Raw genomic sequence first — 23,182 nt, forward strand, 5'->3', positions numbered from 1 at the left:
ATTGTGCTATATTGATATATTAAACTCAATTTACTGTTAGTCTCTACATGTAATTGTTTGTATTTGTAAAATTAAAGGTACAAGATTTAACACAGGTGAACAGTTTTCGGAGTTTTGCTGGAACTTGGTAAGAGGCTGTAAGTTAGTTACCTCCTTTTGTAGATGGAGTTTGAAGAAACTGTTTGGTTTTGAAGGCAGCACGAGGCAATTTTTTCTGCCTTTGCATAGCTGTTGAAAGATAAGAAGTGTTATATTTGTCTAGAAAGACAACACAACTCAATTCACTTGGGATATAGAACCACATCTGCTTGTGAAGCATCAGGGAACAAGCAGCTAGTAAAGTGAATAACAGTTTTCAAAAGCTGTTATGGCTCTATAAGAAGAAGTGAAGTGTTCTGTTTTAAAGTGGTGCTTGCTGCATTAAAAAGTTGTAAAGGGACAGTGTCAAAAACTTTGTGGTGCAAAATGCACAAATTCCTTAATAGTAAAGAAGTTTGTTGCAGGGCTAAAAACCCAGGAAGGCAAAACACACACACCAAAGGGAGAACAAGCCACCAGCTAACATGCCACAGCAATCTCAGTGCAAGATTAGATATAAAGTAAAGATGGAAACTAAGACTGACTGTCAAATTTAACTTGATAAAACAAGGTTAATTTTCCTTTTAAAGCAAAGAGAAACTTTCAGAAAAGGTGACTTTCCCCTCAAACTTACAAAAATGTATGCAAGCTAATAATAAACCAAATTCGGGATTGCCAGCCATCAAATTTAGATATGTTCCAGAATTATTGGGCTTTGCTGGCTTCTGCAAGAATAGATCTCAGCAAAAAAACTAGTCCTGTTAGTGCAGCGGTGGGCAAACTACGGCCCGCGGGCCACATCCGGCCTGCGGGACCGTCCTGCCCGGCCCCCGAGCTCCTGGCCCGGGAGTCTAGCCTCCGGCCCCTGCTCTGCTGTCCCCTCCCCTGCAGCCTCAGCTCGCTCGCTCTGCTGCCGGCGCAATGCTCTGGGTGGCAGGGCTGTGAGCTCATGGGGTAGCGCAGCTGCAGAGCCCAGCCTAACTGGTGGCGGCGGCGGCAGCATGGCCCAAGTCCAGCCGGGCGGGATGGCTGTAGCACCGCCAGCCACCGGTGCTCCAGGCAGTGCAGTAAGGGGGCAGGGGGATTGGATAGAGGGCAGGGGAGTTCAGGGTGGTGGCCAGGGGGCGGGGGTGTGGATGGTGGTTGGGGGGGAACAGGAGGTTGAATGGGGGCAGTCAGGAAGGAGGGGGGGTGGATGGGGCGGTCAGACGCAGGGGTTCCAGGGGCAGTCAGGGGACAAGGAGAAGGGGTGGTTGGATAGGGCAGGAGTTCCGGGGGGAAGGGGGATGTCAGGAATGAGAGGAGGGGTTGGGAGGGGTCCAGGGGCCATCAGGGGACAGGGAAAGGGTGTGTGTGGATGGGGCAGGGGTCCCAGAGGGGCCGTCAGGGAACGGGGGGGTTGGATAGGGCAGGAGTCCCGGGGGGGGGGGCAGATAGGAGGTGGGGGCCAGGCCATGACCCCCTCCCCTAACTGGCCCTCCATATAATTTACAAAACCTGATGCAGCCCTCAGGCCAAAAAGTCTGCTCGCCCCTGTGTTAGTACCTTAAAGGGTCCCTGTAACCTTCCATTTGCCAACAGCCAGCCAGCAAAGTTCTAGGAGCAACAGATGCTTGGCAGGAAGGAACATGCCAGGAATTCAGAGATTCAGTATACTCTCACAGCAATCTTCACTAGCTGGGAGTAGCCTCTACTGAAACCTAAGGCGTTGTCTACACACAAAAATTGCACCATTTTCAGTGTACTGTTGTGGAGTGGTATAATGTCCCCAGTGTGTACGGCAGTTATACCAAAGTTCTTATACCAGTATAAGTAATATAGGAATGGGAATAAGCTATACCAGTATATAGCGACTTTACATTGGTATAACTGCATCCACACTAGGAATTGTATCAGTGTAACTATTGGGGGGGCGTCAGAGAAACACATACCTACCTGACAGTTATACCAGTACTAAAATGGTGTAGATCAGACCTCAGTTACCATCCTTGGCCTAACCCCTGATGGAGGACAGATATGAATACAAGGCCTGTCCTGCCCACCAAGCCCCACAGCACTCTCCATCAAGTCAAACACCAGAATTGGTGGCACTTTGATGGGGAAAAAAATTAGCACCTTAGTAACATTTTTTAAATACTTTTAACTTCTCCAACTTTACAATCATTCATATTCAATCATAATGTAAGATTATCTCCATGGGCCCTCTTCCACTTCAAAATCTACAATAGCTCTTTGAGTAGGGAGGGAGAGAACAGAAAATTGCATAATTTTCCTCATCTCAATTTATGGCTGGCTAACATGTCTTCTTGTCTTGGTCTTAAATGCTATAATAAAAAATGTTTACTCAGAATTGCTATTCTTTCATAAAATAGTAAAAAATAATGAAGTGCTCATAAATATAACACAAGGTGCTAGCTCTGTAATTCATGAATACAAAGAACAGTGGTGATACTTTGTACCAGCTAGAGCCTAACCAGTCTGAACACCATTCTGTGATAGAAGCGTGTAGCTTCACACACACATACACAACCTCTACACGGTTTCATCACCACTTCTGATGTACAAACTCACTGGGAATCCTTTGCTGAACTTAATTTCTAGGTTGTAAAGCATTTTTATACAATGTGCCCCCATTTACACACACAAGAAAAGCGATAAAAGCTATCACAAAGCACACAACTGTTTTAATTGTAGAAATGAACAAAAGCTTCCAAACAATCATATCTAGGAATTAAACTGTAACAGACCACTAGCCCATCACGTCTACCTATGCCTCTGCCTACTGGTTTCTTATAGATTCAGTCACGTTTACTTTCAGTCTCATTGTGCTGTATAACACCACTCAAAGACAAGAGCAGCAGCTTCTTGTGTGCTCCAGAAGAAAGTTTCTCAAGAATGAATTTAAAAGGCAGATTTATTTTTCCAACCCATGTCCTAATATACTATTCAACCTATTTATATTTGGGTAAGGAAGCCACCCATTAATTTTGCTGATTCTCTGATCTTGCTTAACTGTCTGATTTGAATGAAGATCTGGTACTAGAATTGAAGTTAAGTGATTTTTTCTATCATGATACTTACATTTCATTTGCAAGTGAGGTTAGTGGATCAATATGTAAGATTTTAAAACAGATGTCCCATTTACAGATCAAATTCTCTGATATACTTCATGAAGATTATTTAACTACATAATTATCGGCACTAGTATCACTGAAAAGAATTTCAGGCGTTAGAGGGGAGCAAAGCTGAGGAAACAAGCAGTTTCCCTTAGGTGAATATGCAGAATGTAATATGATATAATATCCAATGCAAATATTTAAGATATTTCATCTATTTCTATCAGTTTTGGTTACATAAAGTTGAACTTTAAAGCTAACATCTACAATTATGCTACTTGTAAAATACTACGAATACTATTAAACGTACTCTGCCATAGATGGCACACTTTTGAAGTGCAATGCAGATTTCTAACAAATAGTTTTAAAGCAATATTTCAAATCAACAAAAACTATAGTAATGTAGGCCATTGTTTGCATCAGAATGTTTGATTTTTTTTTTATCCTCTGTGCGTGCTACAGAGCTTCACCATAGCCACTTATGATTTCAGCCACTTTATCAAAAGATAAGTAGTCAACTAAGCTGTAGATGCTGCACACTGAATTAACAAGCCAAGTGTGTTTAACTCCACTTTTAGGATTTCACCTAGTACATTTGAATTTTAATACACTGATATAAGCGCAAGGATATGTATTATGTACTTGATTTAATAGAAGTATCTGTCCTCTATCTGGAAGTTCCCCCTAAAAGTTTTCCCAATAGCTTTTCAGAGGTTTGCATGGTTTGGGAGACAAACTCTAAAGGAATGTGTGACTCTGTTCCTGCAGTTATACAATATTTGAAAATCCAAGGTCCAAAGATATTTGCAAGAGCTTGTTCTTTGATATATGGAACTTAAGTATTACAATATGGATAGTTAAGACCTAGTAAGAAGAGACACTCATTCAATAGTTTATCTACATTCACAAAGTGATTTTTTACATATCACTCGGGAGTTTTAAATAGCTTCAAATAGGAATGTGTAATTTAGCCAGTTTTAAATAGAAACCAATACACTACTTATAGATGGACTGATTGAGTGGTGACTTTAAACTAGACTGCATCAGACTGTTTGAAAATAATTTTTCAGTTGGATTACAGTTAAGAACTTATCAGAGTAACTGTCTTTATACCCTGTACAACTACACATACGGAAGATCATGTCTGGAAGTACATTTCTTCCACTTACACTTAGACATCTCTAAAGTTGCCTGTTCAACATATCACACATCTGAGTAGTTGCCAATTTAGAGGTCTTACTGCATTCCCAACTAATTTTCAATTGCCAGCATCCACAGCACATTCAGTAATGCAGCCATAGCAGAGCATGTACATTAGCTAGTGAACAGCAGCCTTTGACAAGGAAAAAGCAATGACCTTAGATAGAAATGTAGCAACCTTGCAAGGTTAAGCTCATGCAAGACCAGCAGGTGAAAGATTTGGATCTCAAAACCCAAGAAGTCCTTGCTACAGGAAAACAGATTCATAGATTCATAGAACATGACAAACTTTGCAACAATTTAACAGTGGCATTTGTCCAAAGTGAAACAGTTAAATACAAACTCAATGGGGAAAAAATGGAAGTTCAAATACAGAAATGATCAGAATTCCAGGAACTCAATACTTAAAACTGGATGTTTGTATGTACACACACAAGACCATCCTAAATAGATTTACTTCACGTTCTAAATCTTTTAAAAAACAACAACATTGGTTTGTATATTCAGTAGCAAGGATCTAACATCAACAAGAGCAAAGAAACTGTAAGAGGTAAAGGTCTGGGCTTTATTCATGAAATCCAATTTATATAAATCCAGTTAATCTACATGGACTTTTGTGCTTTGAAAAAATGTTCAAGTATTGGATATAACAAATTCACCTAATGATTTCCATAATTCTTATCTGTCTGTTAATTAATGACACTGTTTAAACAAGGGCATCCACTACTTTGGATCCTACAGTCTAATTACCATGCTAAACGTGAAGTCACAATATTATGACTTCATGGCAGGATTAAGCAGTACAAGCTAGGCTGTGAAAAGTTTAACTCTTGTATAGTGAACAATCGGAAGTGTTCTGGCCAAGTAAGTTTTATATAGTCTTTCCTTCAAGTTTGCTCAATATTAGTATTTTTGCCCCCAAGTAACCCATATGGGTTTGCTAAAACCCTCCTTTTGTTTTAAATTCTTACAAATATGCAACGTTCTTAAGCAATTAAAACTACCACTGAAATATTCCATTAGGAGAGCTGCTATCAAATTGTTTTTTAACTTACTGTAGACCAGTGTGATAATATACACTTTAATGGGATTTTATATATAGTTTGTCTGACAGTGGAAGTAGTTGTTCAACTGAGTTTCTTGCTTTAATAGTTTTAAGTCAAACTATTAATCCAGTAAGGATATACACCACATATTTCAGAAGCTTGTATCTAATAATGTTTTATTGCCTAACAAACTTGAAATAACAATTCATGTTTTCTTCCTTAATCATTTGATCATGTTTTCCTTCCTTTAGAATTTCACACACTAAAAATTTACAAATTAAACCTTTAATGCTTAGACAAAGATGGTCATCACATTATCCTAGAAGCATCCAATTGTAAATGAATATTTGAAGATTAAAAAGATACAGGTACAGAACTGTTAGACTTACATCTTAAAATACATTTGCTTTTGTTTTGTTTTTTAAAGTAGTAAGTCCTTTAAGGAGAGGCCTGCAATATGAATAAAAATCTAATCTTGCAGTTCATAGCTTAATGACCCTCCCACAACTAACCCAGAGCATTAGGTTGGTTTTGCTTGACAGTAATGTATGTGCACATAATGGGGATTTGAAAGTCATTTCATCCTTTACTTGAAAGGTATTGAAACGTGCAAGAATCCTCTATTTGAGCATGGATTTTTGCATTTTTGATATCCTGCATTTCATTACTTCACTGGCTTACAAAGAAGAGACCCATCTGATAGGGCAGAGGAAGAGAGATAAATGACTGAGCCAAAACAAGACAAATAGATGTAATTTCAGATCAGCTTTCAGCATCCTTTAAAAACCATATTTACCTCATTTTTGTGTACTGCAATATAATTAAAAGGTGAAGAAAACCAGAAAGTTAGTTTTCATAAAATCTTGAAAAGAAAATGCAACAGTCCAAAGTAGCACTGTACAAGTTCTCTAATTATAGTAAATAAAAATGGTTTCCACAATACTCTAGTCTTAAGTGTATGTATACTAAAGACATGTACCAGAATATAACAAAATATTAAATATATCATTTTAAAAAAGGGACTGTCATATTTTGTATACAAGTAATAACTGATGTTCTCTCATCAGTTCAAAGTTCATGTAATTCTTCACCAGTATTCATTTTATTTTACGGAGGAAAATACAGCACTAATGCCGCATTTCAACAATTACAAGCAATCTCACACACAATTAAGGGAAAAAGAGGGGAAATCTCTTCAATTTCAAGTTTCTGTGGAAACTTCAAGAGGGTGAGGAAAATATTAAGAAGTTATGAAAAATAACTTGGACAATAGTAGGCACATACATAATTTTAATGGAAGAGAAGTGCTAAACTTGGAAACAACCTGGGTTTTTTTCCCCCCCGTCAGATTTGGCATTTATATATAACCTGATCTCAGACTTGACTAAACATCAAGGCTAATGTTATGTGTAGTTCTTTCTGAAATTATTCTCTTTACCATGAAACTGTAAACACATGCTACCGCTTTCAATCTAATTGCAAAATATGTGTTTACAACATCACTGTAAAGATACTTACTGGCTGAAGCCTGAGGTTGAATGCGAGGTATTCCTCCATTTGGCACTTGAAAATTTGAATCACTTCTGCTGTTTTTCACAGACTCAGCATGGATGTTAGATGTCCTGGACAGGTTTGGAAGACTACGCCTTAGTTTTTCTGTATAAAAAAAACAATACAAAGACAACGTACAATCTGATGCAGAAGACTGACAACATAACTGACGTTCTTCAAAAACTGACCTGAAAATTAATTTTGCTGTATAAAACTGCACTGCAAATTAAAAACTAAATACTATTTAGACCATCCTACTGTTCTACAGATTACATAATTATTTTCTTATGCCTCACGTATGAAATATTCTGCATGTATTTTCTTCCCAAATACTTAGCAATTTTGCTGTGTGCAAGTCAGAAATATAGCTGATTTTGAAACTCTTAAAGATTATCTGCATTGTGAACCCATGATTTTTTGTACTATATATTACACGTTTGACCATAGTAATTTTTCCCACCAATTTATGCCTAAGTAACAGTTTTTGAAAAAGTATTATATAATTACACAGTTTCCAATCTATATATAAATTAAAAAAAAAAAATTCATTCCACCTACTACTGAAGTGCAATCATCGGAGGTGAAACATGGTCGTTACTTAACAGTACAGTTTATTTTGACAAGACACTGTATCTAACGGAAAGTGCATATAGTTTTAGGTAGGCACAATTATCCAGAATGGAATTTGTGCCAAGATGCCAGGGTTAACACTTGTGTTTTTGCAAAGAGCACCATGGGATCTTTAAAATTCAAAAACTAAAGTCCAAGCCATTAAACACATTATACAAAAGTGCATATTCTTACATAGGTTTCCAATCTGCATTTTAAACAATTAACAGCTTTCTAAGGTCATGTCTACACCGGCATTTTCATCGTTAAAACTTCTGTCGCTCAGCGATGTAAAAAAATAAAACAAACACACCCCTGAACACCAAAAGTTTTAATGCCGAAAAGCACCGGTGTGGACAGCGCTTCGTCAGCAGGAGCCACTCTCCTGTCGACAATGCTACTGCCCATTGTTGGGGGTAGTTTTATTTTGTCGCCGGGAGAGCTCTTTCATGGCAACAAAGAGTGGCTACACTGTGCACCTTACAGCAGTGTGGCTGCAGCGGCACAGCTGCGCTGCTGTAGGGTGCACAGTGTAGACATAACCTAAGTAAGTATCTTTTGTCTGTACATTAGACTCAATTTAACAGGGCCATAGTTTGAGACGGTCATCTTCCAGGGAATGCCCATACTCACACCCCCGCCAACTTGTTGAATAGAAGGACTGGAAAGACCTTCCCTGCCCAACACATGGCATTTCCCTGTTCTGGGGATTCTAGCTAGGTTTTAATACCACATCCACTAAAGTATCGCAGCACCTTGGTTATTTGTCCCTGTGGAGCTTCTATGATCTGCAGGGATTAGGACAGAACTCAGTAGCTGCTCCATATGTCCCCAGCCCAAGTAATGCTGGAGTTCATCCAAGTGAGAAGTGCTTTAAGATGGGAGTGGGAGGACAGCTGTTTTATCAGGATGAGTGGCTGTTCACTGGGCCATCCTGATTTAGAAGAAATACAGTTAGTCAGATACAGGAAATAGGTATATAATCCCTCACGTCACTGGATTGAAGTAAAAAAATACAAGTGTGAGAGCTCTCAGTCTCACTGGTATCCATATAAGAGCCTTTGTATTTTTTTCAGATAGCTTAGGTTTACCAGGTTTGCCACAAGTTATTGATCACTCACATTGCAAACTGAGCGCTACATTTATTTACAACACTATACTACTGCATTAGTGCTTAGTGCACACATTTGAGACAAAGCTCTTTACCTTCACTTTTGACATTGCTAGTCTGTAAATCCGTAGGATGGCCTTGAAGCGAAAGACGAGGTTGCTGTAAGCGGCTAATCATAGGCTGGGGTGACACTCTGTTATATTCCAGACCTCGAGCAGGTGATCGAGAACGAGGAGAATTCCTGGGAGACTGCTTCGGTGAGGGCCATGGTGAGTTGCGTGGCGATGGTGAGAACTTGTTAACAGCCGGATGCACTGCATGATGTGTACTGTCTTCTTCATCCTCTAAGCTCTGTGCATCAAGTTCCTGATCACTAAACGTACCTCGTCTTGTAGAATTGCAAGAGGAACCAGAACTACGTCGAGAAGTAGTGGCTGCATACTCCTGCCGGAGACCTGACAACAGTAAGAACATTGTTTACAGATTATTTTAGACTAGACATGGATAATACTATATAGATGGTGTATACAAATACCTACCCCAAGTTCAAAGTCATATTTAGCAAATCCTAGTTCCTCTTATTTGAGGATTCCATTTCATCCCAGATCTGTACCAACAAAGTTATCTGATAGTTGGTAGCCTATGTGAAATAAGGAGCTGATCTCGGTCCCTTTCCTGTGACGGGTTCCTCAATCTTGTTTTTTTCCATACTGTGGACCACATCTTATATTTTTGGTTGCTCACCTCCCCCTCATATCTGCATCATAACACTGACAACTACAGCAATTACTTACCTAGAAAAATAATATTAGGAAGAATATTAAATGTATTTCTTACTAACAGCACCAATAAGCAACTGGAAGTAAGACTTGTGTGATCAGCCAGCTCTATACGTAGACAACCAGCAAGTGGGCCACAAGCCAGTTTGAGAACTATTCTGGTAGATTAGTAACCATGATAATTAGCACCTTTGGCAATCTCCACAGAAGCTAAAAACAAAATAGACAAAAGGCTGAACAAAGGCTACATCAAGTGCATGACTGCTTTTCCCATCTGTACCTGTTCTGTGGACAAACAAAAGAATTTATTCTCCAGGCTTTGAGCACTGAGCTCACCAAGCCAGATGCATGCTAAAGCAGTACTTGTCCCCTGAAGAAGGGACTTAGGATAATAGGTGAGTCCAACTAGCATTTAAAAAAAGTCCACTGCGGGCTATCAATTTGCCTCTCCTGTCTGCCTGTATTTCTTTTGCCCCTTACCTCTAAATCCAACTCCTTACAGCAACTTTATCCTCCTCTAACCAGAAGGCAAAAGGATCAGCCAGTCATGTTACAGAAAGTGCCAAAGTTTGCAGAACTGCATAAAACCTATACCTATTTTCCATCCCCATCCCCTCCAACAACTTAGTGTGCAATGCCTCACCCACCTTTTAAGGACTTCTGGCCCAAAGTACAAGTTTGGGGGACCATTTCAAACCTGGTTTTCCCATGTAGTAGTTCATTGCTCTAACTTTACCATTAGGGCCATCTATTTCATAAGTCTCAGCAACTCCTGCTCGCTCCTCTACCATTCTTTCCCCCATTGCTGCGTAAGAAAGTTAAAAATGTCTGCAGCTGAAGTTTAAAGGAATTATGTAATCAAAGAAGAGTTGCCTTTCAGTATGCAAAATACTTACTTTCCTCCTGCATCCGAGCTAGAATTTGCACATCTGTGACATTAGTTAGCTTGTAATTTGATCCAATAGAGTCTTCATCCATTTCTGAAGCACTTAATTCACTGTCTATAGAGGACTGTGGGCTTAGTGAAGGATTTCTATCTGCTGAACTTTTAAAATGACCTGTACAAGAATAAAGAACTTAAAGTAAAACCCACAAAATACACTGCAGTGTATTTCAATTGCTCAGTAGCTACTAGTTTTTCATAGTAGTTCGGTGGCTACTAGTGGATGAAAGGCTGGATGTCCCACTATCTAGCAAAACAACTAATTCACTAAACAAATTCAGACAGGGAATAAGGCTTTTTTTAAAACAGTGAGGGTAATTAACCATTGAAACCATTTTCAAGCATTGTGGTGGATTCGCCACAAAATTGGATGTTTTTCTAAAAGATGTGCTCTAGTTTAAACCAGAATTATTTTGGGGAAGTCCTATGGCCTGTGTTATACAGGAGAGCACACTACATTATTACAGGGGTCCTTGCTGGCCTTAGAATCTATGAATTTATAAACTTCAAGAGATTTTATTTTCAAGAGGTAAACTTCAAGAGATTTGCTGATAACTGTATATACGTGTTAACTTACAATCTTAAATATGTAACTGGAATTTAATACTTATGTAACTTAGGTAAAAAAATCTTTTTTTATACATCCAGTAACCAATACTATTTGTTTAAAGTTGTTCTATTAATCAACATTTGCAGAACTGTACAAGCTGCTAGAAAGTCTTTCACATTTCCGATGCCTTCCCCATTCTCCAATAGGTCTGCTGATGTCCCAGAGAAACTGACAGTCAAAAAGCCAAAGATAAAGGCAAAAAACTGTCAAAGGTTATTGTATGTGTGTCAGACTGCAGTTTCACGACATACCTTTCATACACACACACACACACTCACTCTTTTACTTCACACCAAGATTGTATGGTTGTTGGTACCACAAGATTCTACACCACCTGCACTGATGCTGGCTATACCAGTGCCTCAGTGCATAAGAGAATTGTAGGCTTTGCAGCCATATTAGTGCAGATAACCATTATAAACATATATTCCAAAAAGCTGTACCAAACCTTTTAATAAATGCAATATGACTCATATCCATACAATTAAGTTACATGCATTATTTGTCCATGTAATGGTACTTGACTAGTACAGAAAAGACCCAGAGGGAAACAGCATAACTATACCTCATGCCAAAATAAGCTGGCCAAATACTTTTCCTATAAAGTTAGTATCTTACATATGATGCAGGCTTCCTACTGAAACTCAAGTTGTTAGTAGAGTATATTATCTTTTCTTATCCACATAAGCTTTAACTCCTTGCTAGTCCAACCCACAACTCAAGAGCACACAATGTTTTTAGAACAGAAACTTACCTGAGCTACCAGGAAATACGAGCTGTTTCACTAAAGGGGGTTTCACTGGTGTTGAGGAAGGCGAGTTGAAACCACTGCTGTAGGGGCTGCTAGCATTTGGACTATAAGGGCTTGTGTAACTGACCGCACTGAAAGGGTTACTGTACAAACTCGGTCTCTTGAGGACTGTATGAAAAGGGGGAAAAAAGCCACATTGAAGGAATTGGTGAAGATCAACATAGATACAGTAGTATTTAAAGTAATTCAACATTATTATGTTACTAGGCAATTCAAGTAAAACAATTCAGTCACCAGAAAAACATTGTGTTTTTAGGTTTACAAGAAGTGCCTATCTTAGGTTCCAGACACATACAATCATAAAAAATACACCCCAAAAATGAGAGAACAATAACCCTAACAAGTTTTCCTCACCCAACTCAATAAGACTAAATCCACACCACTTAACTCACCTCCGCTTCTAAAGACCAGTAGATAAGCCTTGTAGAGTGCCCTATAGCTCAGACTGTGGGGGTGGAAAGGAAAAGTGAAGCAAACTCCTCCATAAAATACCAGACTCTAGGCTTCCCCCTTTTTACAGGACAGGCTCAAGCACCTTGGCTATTGTTAACTGCATTAGTAACAAATATAAAAGCAGTCTCTAAGGTACTCAGGACAGAAAACGTTAAGGTGAACCAACTTGAATTGCACACAAGCAAATGGAAGCCACTGCAGATATCCATGCAAAGAGGGCTGCTAAGCAAGAGGACAACTGCATTTAGTACTAGTTGAGCAGGCTTCTGAAGCAACCATACACAATTCATGATGCACTTGGGAAGGACAAAGTTCTGACTGCCAAAACATGCTCGCAATGACAAGAAAATTGTGACCTTTTTCTTTCCAAAGTACAAACAGGAAAAGCGCTCTTGGTCATTGCTCTACAGCTGTTGCCCTCAACATCCAAAAAACCAGTTGTACGTATATAAGACGACCTTCAGATGTAAAGTGAGTAATAGGATACCTCAGACAAAGGAGTCAATGGCAGCCTACCAGAATAACCTTCTATTCTCATTCTAGTTGAGCCTCATCCAGCTAACTCTTATACAAGCCCTTAGCTCAGGGGTGGGCAAACTTTTTGGCCCGAGGGTCACATCTGGGTATGGAAATTGTATGGCAGGTCATGAATGCTCACAAAATTGGGGGTTGGGGTGCAGGGGTGCATGCGGGCTCCAGCTGGGGGTGCAGGCTCTGGGGATGAGGGGTTGGGAGTGAGGAGTTTGCTCTGGGCTGGGACCGAGGGGTTCGAGGGCAGCAGGGGGATCAGGGCTGGGGCAGGGGGTTGGGGCGCGGAAGGGGGTCAGGGGTGCAGGCTTCGGGTGGCACTTACCTCAAGCAGCTCCCAGAAGCAGCAGCATGTCCCTCATCCAGCTCCTACGTGGAGGCGCAGCCAGACAGCTCTGCGCCTGCCCCATCCACAGGCGCTGCCCCTGCAGCTCCCATTGGCCGCAGTTCCTCGCCATGGGAGCTGCAGGGGCAGCGTGCAGAGCCTCCTGGCTGCCCCTCCGCATAGGAGCCGGAGGGGGGACATGCTGCTGCTTCCAGGAGCCGTGCGGAGCGGGGCAAGCCCCCGACCCCACTCCCTGGCTGGAGCACTGGAGCAGGGCAAGCCCCACTAGCCAGCGGGAGCTCAAGGGCTGAATTAAAACGTCTGGAGGGCCAGATGCAGCCCCCGGGCCATAGTTTGCCCATCTCTGCCTTAGCTAGTCACTTGGATAGTATATTAATGAAACCATCTGGGTATGATGAAAGATGTACAGTTGCAAACTGTATGCACATTGAGACACCACAGCTCTTTGTCTCCCCTAGTGGTGTCATTACTTCTTAAACACGATATCATCATCTGATCTAAAGGGAAAATTCTTCAATCAAGTCTACCTTTGTCTAGGATTCAAAGTGACTTGACTACAATTCAAAACACTTCGGAAGTGTACACAAAATATTTTAAAAAGTAGTATTTGCATGACCCACACTACAGAACTGCCACTAAATTGTCATCCATGAAGATCTCTACCCTACCCGAGGCTTAAAGTACCTTCGTGCTATAGAAGAATGACAAAATAAGGCTGTGGTGACACAAGTGTCACTCAAATCTCGAGAGATCATAAAACTGCAAATAGTTTGGCTGAAAAGCAAGATGATTCACAATTATTCAAATGAGGTCTCCAGAGTTTCACGGCACCCTGTATACCTAAAAAACTAACATGTTAACTCCCAGATGTTTTACTGTAAAAAAAAAAAAAAAAAAAAAAACCCCAAAAAAAAAAACCACCCTAAAAAAAAAAAAAAAAAAAATATTAACTCCCATATTTTATACAAAAAAAAAAAAAAAAAAAAAAACCCCTAAACAAAACACCGTTCTTAGTATTGCTCAAGTCTATCTGAATATTTATTTATTTTGCACAAAAGAAAAAGCTTCAGATAAAGCTGAATGGTGAAGATATACTACTATTATACCTCGGTATCAGAAACAATATAACCAGGGATAAGTGACATTCTTTATTGAAATAATTGAAGTGCACTGCTACAGCAGCAAAATTTACACTGAAACATTGTTTAATTAAGAGTAAACTGTCCTTGCTGCCAGCGTTACTTCCTCTGGGTTTTGTATGTTGGGGTAAGAGGAATGTAATACTTTGGGGTGAAATGCCTCATTCAGAGAGGTCAAATGGTTGCTTATTTGTGATAAATATCTGTTCAAATAGCAAAATTTTATAAGCTATTATTCTTGCTTCAGAAACTTTCTCTGCTCATGAGGGCAAATAAATGTTTAATGTATCAAAGTTATCACACTATAGTTAGCCTACATTAGCTGCTAAACATGCTGTAGCTTATAATGGACGAGTATATTTTGGACCAGTACAATAGAGTTTTTCTCCCAATAGTGCAGGATTGTTCACTACTGTGTATTTTCTATTGTTTTTAATATTTTGTCCAGTCAATAGGGCTCCACCTCTACTGTTGCAAGGTTATTCCACAACCTAGCAGTTCTTATTAGGACATTTCTTATGTCCCTGCTTTTTAGCCTAATTTTTTCAGTTTGGATCTTGAGTGGCTCCAAGGTTACCGTATATAGTCGTTCATAAGCCGAATATTTTTGGTAAAAATGTGATGCATCAAAGAGCGTGGGTCGGCTTATAAACAGGTCTACACCAAAATTAGATGATTTTAAACTCTATGGAATCATTTAATTGAATATCTAACACACTGTCGTTTTGTTTACTTGGAGCGTCTGCAGGCATAGAGCCCCTCAGCTCCTTGTGGCCGCAGTTCGCCGTTCCCAGCCAATGGGAGCTGCGAGCCACAGGGAGCTGCGGGGCTCCATGCCTGCAGATGCTCGAGGTAAACAAAACATCCCGACCCACCAGCAGCTTACCCTGACGGCTGGGAGCCAAAGTTTGCCAACCCTTGAAATATAGGGTCGGCTTATGAAAGAGTCATCCAGTTTTTGCTATTTTTACCTAACCATCTTGGGGGGGTCGGCTTATAAACGAATGGGCTAATGAATGAGTATATACAGGGTATATTGTTTTCAGATTAAGTTCACAGTATACTTAACTACTTAGATAGCACTACATCTCAGGTCACTGAAAAACAGGATGTAAACATCCCAGAGCTATGATTACTTCAGATTGATCTATTATACCTGTTCAAGTGTGTCCGCTTAAAAAGGGTAGTCTATTTGTAGTTTAATACATGCATTACACTTTGATTAGGAAATTAATCTTCTAACTTAACTCATCTTACTACACCAGGGGTCGGCAACCTTTCAGAAGTGGCGTGCCGAGTCTTCATTTATTCACTCTGATTTAAGGTTTCGTGTGCCGGTAATACATTTTAATGTTTTTTAGAAGGTCTCTCTCTATAAGTCTATATATTATATAACTAAACTATTGTTGTATTGTAAAATAAACAAGGTTTTCAAAATGGTTAAGAAGCTTCATTTAAAATTAAATTAAAATGTTGATCTTACGCTGCCGGCCCGCTCAGCCCGCTGCTGGTCTGGGGTTCTGTTCACCTAGGCCGGCAGCGGGCTGTGCGGGGCCGGTGGCCGGGACCCCACAGCCCACTGCCACTCAGGGGTTCCATCCGCCAGCTCCTGCCAGCCGGGATGCCGGCTGCCGGACCCGCTCAGCCCGCTGCTGGTCTGGGGTCCCGGCCCTGCCCACATACAGTGGGTACCTACCTTCTCCCTGGTTCTGGCCCATTCTCTTCCTCTCTCTGCACTGAGCTGAGGGTGGGAGTGCACTGAGCACAGGGCTGGGGGTGAAGGGTCTGGCCAGGAGCTAGAATGAGGGAGGGAGCTCAGGGTTGGGGCAGGAGATTTGGGTGTGGGCAGCTCCCATTTGGGGCGAGGGGTGCAGGAGCTCCTGTTTGGTGCTCAGGGTGGGGATGTGGGGGGGGCAAGAGTCAGGATATGGGGGGGTGCATGGGGTGTGGGGGCGCTGGGTATGTGGGGGGGTGAAAGAGTCAAGGCAGAGGGCTGGGGGCATGAGGGGGGTGCAGGTGTCAGGGCGGGGGGGGGGACTGGGTATGTGTGGGGGTGCCAGAGTCAGGGCTGGGTGTGTGTGAGGGGGGCACAGAGCTCAGGGCACGGGCCTGGGGGGCGTGCGGGACTGCAGGGCTCAGGCCACGGGCCTGGGGGGCGTGCGGGACTGCAGGGCTCAGGGCTGGGTGGGGATGTGGGGGGGGTCAGGGCTCAGGGCAGAAGGTTGGGTGTGTGTGAGGGGGGGTCAGGGCTCAGGGCAGAAGGTTGGGTGTGTGTGAGGGGGGGCTCAGGGCAGAGGGCTCCCCCCACTCCTGCGGCCCCCAGCTGGCTCACCCACTCAGGGCCCCGCGGCGCACCGCACGAGCACAACTAGTGCCCCCCTGGCGAGAGTCTCCCCTCTGGCTGTGTCTGGAGGAGCCGCTCCGGGCGGCGCATGACCCCACAGTATGCGAGCTCCTCGCTCCAGGGCAATCTGGCCATCACCAATTCCCGCCAGCCCGCACCTACTGTGCGCTCAGCGCCGCGGGGCTCTCCACTCCTCCCAGCAAGTACCAATCCATGGCTGCGGCCGGGCGCCTCTTCCCGGGGAGGCTCAGCAGCTGGCGCTGCTACCGCCGCCGGCCTCTCCTGCCTCCACCGCCCCCGCTTACTGCCGCTGGGAGTCGGGACCGGGTCCGGCAGCGAACCTGCTCCCCCGGCGCGCCGCCAATCCACCATGGCCAGCTATACCAAGGTGGCCCAGGTGAGCAGGCCCCTCCGCGCCCCCAGGAAGGGCTCCTCGCCAGGTGAGGGGACGCGGGAGCCCATGGGCAGGCCGCTGAGGTGGCTCCTCTCTGGGGCGGCGCGGGCTCTGCCCCTCACTGGCTGCGTGTCCTCAGGACTCGGGCAGGCAGCAGCGTGCCATTAAAAATCAGCTCGCATGCCATCTTTGGCACGCGTGCCATAGGTTGCCAACCCCTGTACTACACTATGAATGAAAACTCCAAGGGAAAAAAGGCAAATTTGACTTCCCTTATTAAAGCTAGCTCCTTGACTATTGAAGGTATTCTATCTCATAGTACAACTGAATTATCAATTTTCTTAAAGAAAACTGTTCATTTTGCACAGTATAGCAGGTGAAGAGCGTCTCATCATGCATAGTTTTAAATTAAGTTTAACTGCAATTAAGCTGGCTACTAGGAGTTATGCACTCTTGCCAAAGAAAGGTTACAATCAATTTTTTAAAAAAAATCTATATATATGCACTGCAAAACATTCAAGGATGGCCCCTGCAAGCAATGTGCTGACTTGTGAGATCCTAGTACAGTTATACAGACATGAAAATCTTGAAAAATATGGGATTTTTTTAAAAGGCATGGGTAAAAGTCCTCATGTCCCTCAAAGATCTAACTGTAGCGTTCTGCTGTTGCTGAAACTGTGAAAGGCAGAAAAGGCTGTGATCAATATACTAATATGGCAGTGGTGATGAAGGACCTGGGCAAAGGGCTGACCCTCTGCTCTAATGCACTGAACTGCTTGACTCGGACTTGTTTAATTCCTTTTACTCAATGTCTTTAAGTTAGGAGGTGCTACAAGTGACTCAGTAAGGGTTTTCCACACCTGGTGCCACAGGATTAAAATAGCATTCAAGTTTTTAAAATGCATAAACTGTCAGTTGTATTCAGAATAGGTGCGAGGACAGACGGTTTGTATTCTTAAAAGTTTACATCACAATAGTGCCAAATATCACTTAGAGATTACAGAATTAGGGTGGCCAACTTAATAGAATATCTTTAGGATATTGCCAGTCTATTTATACAAATTCACAGAATACAGTGTTTAGAACAGAACGAATGCAGTTGTATTACAAAATGCATCTAATTTAGAACAGCATCTGGAATTCTAAGAAGATAATCTTCTGATAAGATGGACCAGAGTTTCTTGATATTGAATCTCCCCTGATCCAAGTGTAAAAACTGATCTCCTTTATGTTCCAACTGAACCTTGATCCTCATGCCAAAAGAAACAGTCCCCACCACTTGTGTGTAAAAAAAAAAAAAAAAAAAAAAAAAAGTAAACCAAATCCCCCGTTCATCTAAAAAAGGCCAAAATAGTAAAAACAGGCCTGCTCTGTATTATAACATATACATACACTGTATACACACAAAGATATTAAAAGAATGTTAAGATTGCAAAATCAAGAGCTCAAAAATTAAGAAATGCCAAAATTAAGAGTGTCTGTGCAATCTTAATTTGGCCTTCTTGCGCATATGGATTATGATACAGTCTTTAATTACATAGTCACATACTATTCTTTCCACAGAATCTCTCATTCTATATACAGCAGTGGTCACCAAAATTTTCAGGGTCATGCTCCCTCTTATCTCTGTCTGCACTCCCCCCCAGGCCATGGCTAGGAGCGGGGCCGCAGCTTGGGGCCGGGGAAGGGGGAGGGTCGTGGACAGGGGAAGGAGACTCTGAGTGCGGGCTTGGCAGCTGGGGCCAGGGCGAGGAGCGGAGTTGGGTGGTGGCCCCCTACAGCCCCTGTAGGGGTTGGGCTGGGCACCAGCCGTGCCCCCCCACCTGAATGGTCCTCCACGCCCCACACTCTGAGGAACTCTGGTGTACAGGATGAACCTACTCTGGAGATGACTCAGGGTTGGAGAGTGAAGGAAACTTGTCTGTAGGGCCCCTGCTTCATTGGCTGTAGAAGTTGGAAGGTGTCAGTGAATAAAACGGGGCTGCAGGAAGATAAAGGATGATCTCATGGCTAAAGTAGCTGAATGCCACAATGAGAATCTGGATCCTACTGTTACCTCTGCCAGAGTTCCTAGGCAATACTGAGCAAGTCACTTAAAACTTTTCACAGTGTGTTCCTCAATGTTCTGGTTCATGACTTGAGGACCTGAGGTCTCATATGCAGAAGGGCTGAGCACTCAAAGCTGCAACTGACATGAAGCCTTGGGAACTGTGGTTTGAACATATAAAGTGCTATATAATGCTAAGTATTCTTGTTACAATGAAAACAGTTTCTTATAATGGGAAGTGTCTGGTCATCTTAATAAGCAGTGCTACCAGACCCACCTATAATTCCTTGTTAATACATGTCACAATTTATCCAGGATGAACGATACTGCTCCACATAAACTTTCAGAATATTCCCGAGAACAATGTATAGTCTTTCCCCATCCCTGTCTCCCCAAGGAAAAGAAAAAAGTCTGCATTTGGAAACATTCATAATCTATGTACAGTAACTACTTTTGATAGGTAACATTAACAAATTGATCTACGCCCGTCTTCTCGCAAAAATCATGAGGTTCCCAACAGGATTTTTTCAAGTACGTTAGCATTTCATGCCTAAGCTAATTTTTTTAATGGATCAGTTTTCAGAATCATGGCCAACCTTTCTGAAATCCAGAACTTTTTAATTTAATGAAAATCACGGCTGGCAAACTTATTCTGGCAGCCTCAGTAGTAATTCAAACTGACCAGAAATAAAATCTGTCATTAAGTGTAAAGCTGGCCCCAAACAAGTCCAATGCTTAACTCAAAAATGGATTTTCCATTCCATGAGTGACATGGTAATAGTTGTTATGCATATATCCAGAGTGATTTGTGCAATATAAGGAACTATATACTAGTCTTGCTTTTTATGCCAAATATTTAAGCATGGACAACATACCCAGCACTGTATAAAACTGACAGACTGCCCCAAAGATTTCACAGTGAAAGCACAATTTAAGTTGCATCCCTTGTCACCAAACTGCCATACCACCTCTCTTCCCTGTCTCTTTTTGTTTTGGAACATTTTTTCAAACAACAACAACAACAAAAAGGCAAAAGCAACAGGTTTTTATAAATGCAAATAGATGCCAGCATTCTGTTATCAGGCACTGACTCAAGATTTTTAAAATAGAATCCGTTTCACTTCCTAGTTTTAGAGGCTCAAGAAATCATTTACTAGTCTTAAATTAATCCCACCCTGGACTGTTTTGGTTTACATGAACATGATGATGGAAGGACACCTGGATAGCCTTTCCACTCTACCCGCATGACCCATTTTTATGAGCAAAGTAATGACAGAATACTTTAAACAGAACCCTGTTTCACGAGAGACGACCAAGCAGGTGACACTCATGCACTACAGTCATGTAGAAACCCAACAGTGAAACACCCTTGAAATATACACCACAAAGACTCCCCAGCCATTTTTTAATTTAAAAAAAATCACAATATGTTTAATACACAATGTAGGGATAGACGATTTCACATTATATATATATTATATAGTATAGGTGGGGCTAGTAGCACTGCCTACTGAGGCTGCTTAACACTTTCCATTTTAAAACCATTTTCAGTTGCTTATCACTTGATCAAATGAACTGTTTGGGCAGAAGTTGTCCATGCCAGGTACATGTAATCATGTGTTATGATAGTCTTTAATTACATGTGCCCAAGGGGGCTGATTTAAAGTTCCACAAGCAGCCTTAATTCTAGCATTTCCTAACTTCTGAGTTCTTGATTTTGAAACTTTATTATAATGTTCTTTAAACAGACTGTGCGCGCAATTTCCTAGGTTTTTTAAAAAGCAAATGGAATTTTTAATAATTCCATCTTGTGACACCATATTGACCCCAGCTGGATCATCAGCAGAGTTAGAACCCTTAGGTCCACGACACATAACATTGCTACTAGACTAGAAGGAGATAAGACCCACTGTACCTGTGAGTTTCGCAGGTATTTGCTGACAGCAGAGGCATGCTGAGATTCAGCAACCTTGGGTTCCATTCCAGGGTCTGGAGGGGAGTGTGCTCTACTGGACACAGACTCTTCTGCCCCATTATCTGCAACCAGTCCCTGACCCTTCCTTGCAACTAGCTCATTGTTACAATCCCCTGCCCAGTCACCAACTCCACTCCTCCAAATGTCTCATCCCAGTCTCCCTGCTCAGTCAAGCCAAGTCTCCCTCGCTGGGCTCTCTGAGTCCCAAGCTTCCCTTTCTGTCCCAACTCCATGTCCCCAGTCCTTGCTCAGCCAGTCCAGTTCCCACTCCTGGCTTCTTGTCCAATCTATCTCCCCTCTCCTCTGGTTCTCAGTCCTAGTCTCCTTCCCCAGGCCACTGATCCAACCTCAGACTCTTCAGTCCCTAGCTCCTTGTCCTAATCACTTTGCCCAGCCAATCCTAGTTCCCTCACCGCACCTCAGCTCCTTGTCAGATCTGTCTTCCCTCTCCCACACTGGTTTCTAATCCCAGCTCCTTGTAAAACCTGTCTCTCTTCCCTTCCACTGGCTCCTAAACCCAGTCCCATCGTCCAGAGAGTCCCAGTCACCATTCCCTCCCACACCAGCTCCCAGAATTCTTCTCCCCAGCCCCGCCTCCTGTCCCAGTCTTTTTGTCGAGTCAGTCCCAGTGTCTCTCCCCCAATTCCCTGTCAAGTCCCAGTCTTAGACTCCTTGTCCCCATCTAATCCTTTCTGTCTCCCTAGTTCAGTTTTTGTCCCCCTCTGCATTCAATCCAACTTCCTCCTTCATGCTGCCAAGGTGCCAGCAAGGGGGGCAGAGGGGAAGAAGAGAAGGGGTCACTGAGCACACAGGAGATACAGGCTTCCTGCTCTCAGTACCAGTGACAGGTCCTACCCCAGCCCAGAATTGCTGTGAACAGGAAAACTCCAGCTGTGCCCCTATAACCCTGCGCTGAAGGAAGCATGCTCAATTACTCTGTGGGGATGGAACATGCACAATCCAGTAAGCACTAGGAGCTGTGAGGGGCTCAAGTATGCTCAGTGAGGATAGAATCTGCAGAGATTGTAGTTGCTAACATCAGAAAAATCTCTATTTAGCAAATGTGAACTGACATTTGTCAAAGGTATGTAACTTGAACAAATATACTTGGATTTTCATGGGGATAACAAAAAGCATATCCCTGATACAAAGGCCACCACCATGCCAAATTTCAAAATTTTAGCTAGAGGCAGACACCCAGAATGGAAAATTTAAGATCAAAGTGTGGCAAAGTTAAGGTTTTGGGAGGTGTTGGGCAATATTAGTAATAGGTGGTACTAACAGCCCTGCCTATAATTTCACATACATATAAAATGAGACTGCAATCAGGAAGATAAAATATTACTATTACATTCATCTTTTGGGGAGGTTTACATTTTTTCCCCTTCCTGATTTAATTCGCTTTTCTTATAGGTATCTCCTATAGAGTCTTCAGCGCCTCTTCCTTCTCTCCCTCCATCTCTCTCTCTTTTTTTAAGATACATATACAAAAATATTCTTCCCCACATATTTCCCTACATTTCCTGTTTTTCCTTTCCTCTCCCCTCAAATTTACCACACTTTTCTAAATTATATTAATCTTTCTTCTGCCTAACCCAACAGCAGTTGACATCTATACACAGGACCTGAACATACCAGTAGCCACAGACATAAGACAAGAACACCCCAATGTCTAGGACAACACCAAAAATGGTCCAGTCGTTAAGATGCTAGCCTGGGACTTGGGAGATCCAGGATCAAATCTCACTTAGTCCATGCCTCAGTTCCCTTTGTAGAATTAGAATAATCCCTCACAGGGATGTTTGAGGATAAATACATTCAAGATTGTAAAGCATTTAGATGCTATGTAATTAGTCATACAGAGGCCTAAAATAGGGAAGCCCACTCTAGCTATTAAGAAAAGAGCAGGTACTGGGATTCCCTGAATCTTACTTCAGGGGGTTCTCCATCTTTTATAGCCTCTAGAACTAGGAGTTGCCTGAAATTTGATGACCCCCATTTTCCCTTTGACTGCTGGAGGGAGGAACATATTATGTTTTCCCTATCCACTCAAGAACCTCCAGGTGGGCTGGGAGGAGAGGCCATATTCTTCTCCCAGATTC

General features: G+C 42.2%; 1 protein-coding gene across 2 annotated transcripts in view; it reads right to left on the bottom strand.

The window, feature by feature from the left end:
• The window catches only part of SLAIN2 (SLAIN motif family member 2), a 58,483-nt gene that overhangs the window by 18,197 nt on the left and 17,104 nt on the right, over window positions 1–23,182 (bottom strand). The window contains exons 3-7 of one of the 2 annotated variants that reach the window (XM_024211681.3): window positions 11,798–11,962; window positions 10,387–10,548; window positions 8,807–9,166; window positions 6,959–7,096; window positions 151–228 (exon numbers count right to left, since the gene is read on the bottom strand). In XM_024211681.3, coding sequence (XP_024067449.1) covers window positions 151–228; window positions 6,959–7,096; window positions 8,807–9,166; window positions 10,387–10,548; window positions 11,798–11,962 — 903 coding nt within the window. The remainder of the gene's footprint in view (window positions 1–150; window positions 229–6,958; window positions 7,097–8,806; window positions 9,167–10,386; window positions 10,549–11,797; window positions 11,963–23,182) is intronic. The other variant, XM_024211682.3, reaches the window with a different exon arrangement.

Source organism: Terrapene carolina, unplaced genomic scaffold, assembly GCF_002925995.2.
Source record: "Terrapene carolina triunguis isolate 2854851 unplaced genomic scaffold, T_m_triunguis-2.0 Scaffold66, whole genome shotgun sequence".
NCBI classification, from domain to species: Eukaryota; Metazoa; Chordata; order Testudines; family Emydidae; genus Terrapene; species Terrapene triunguis.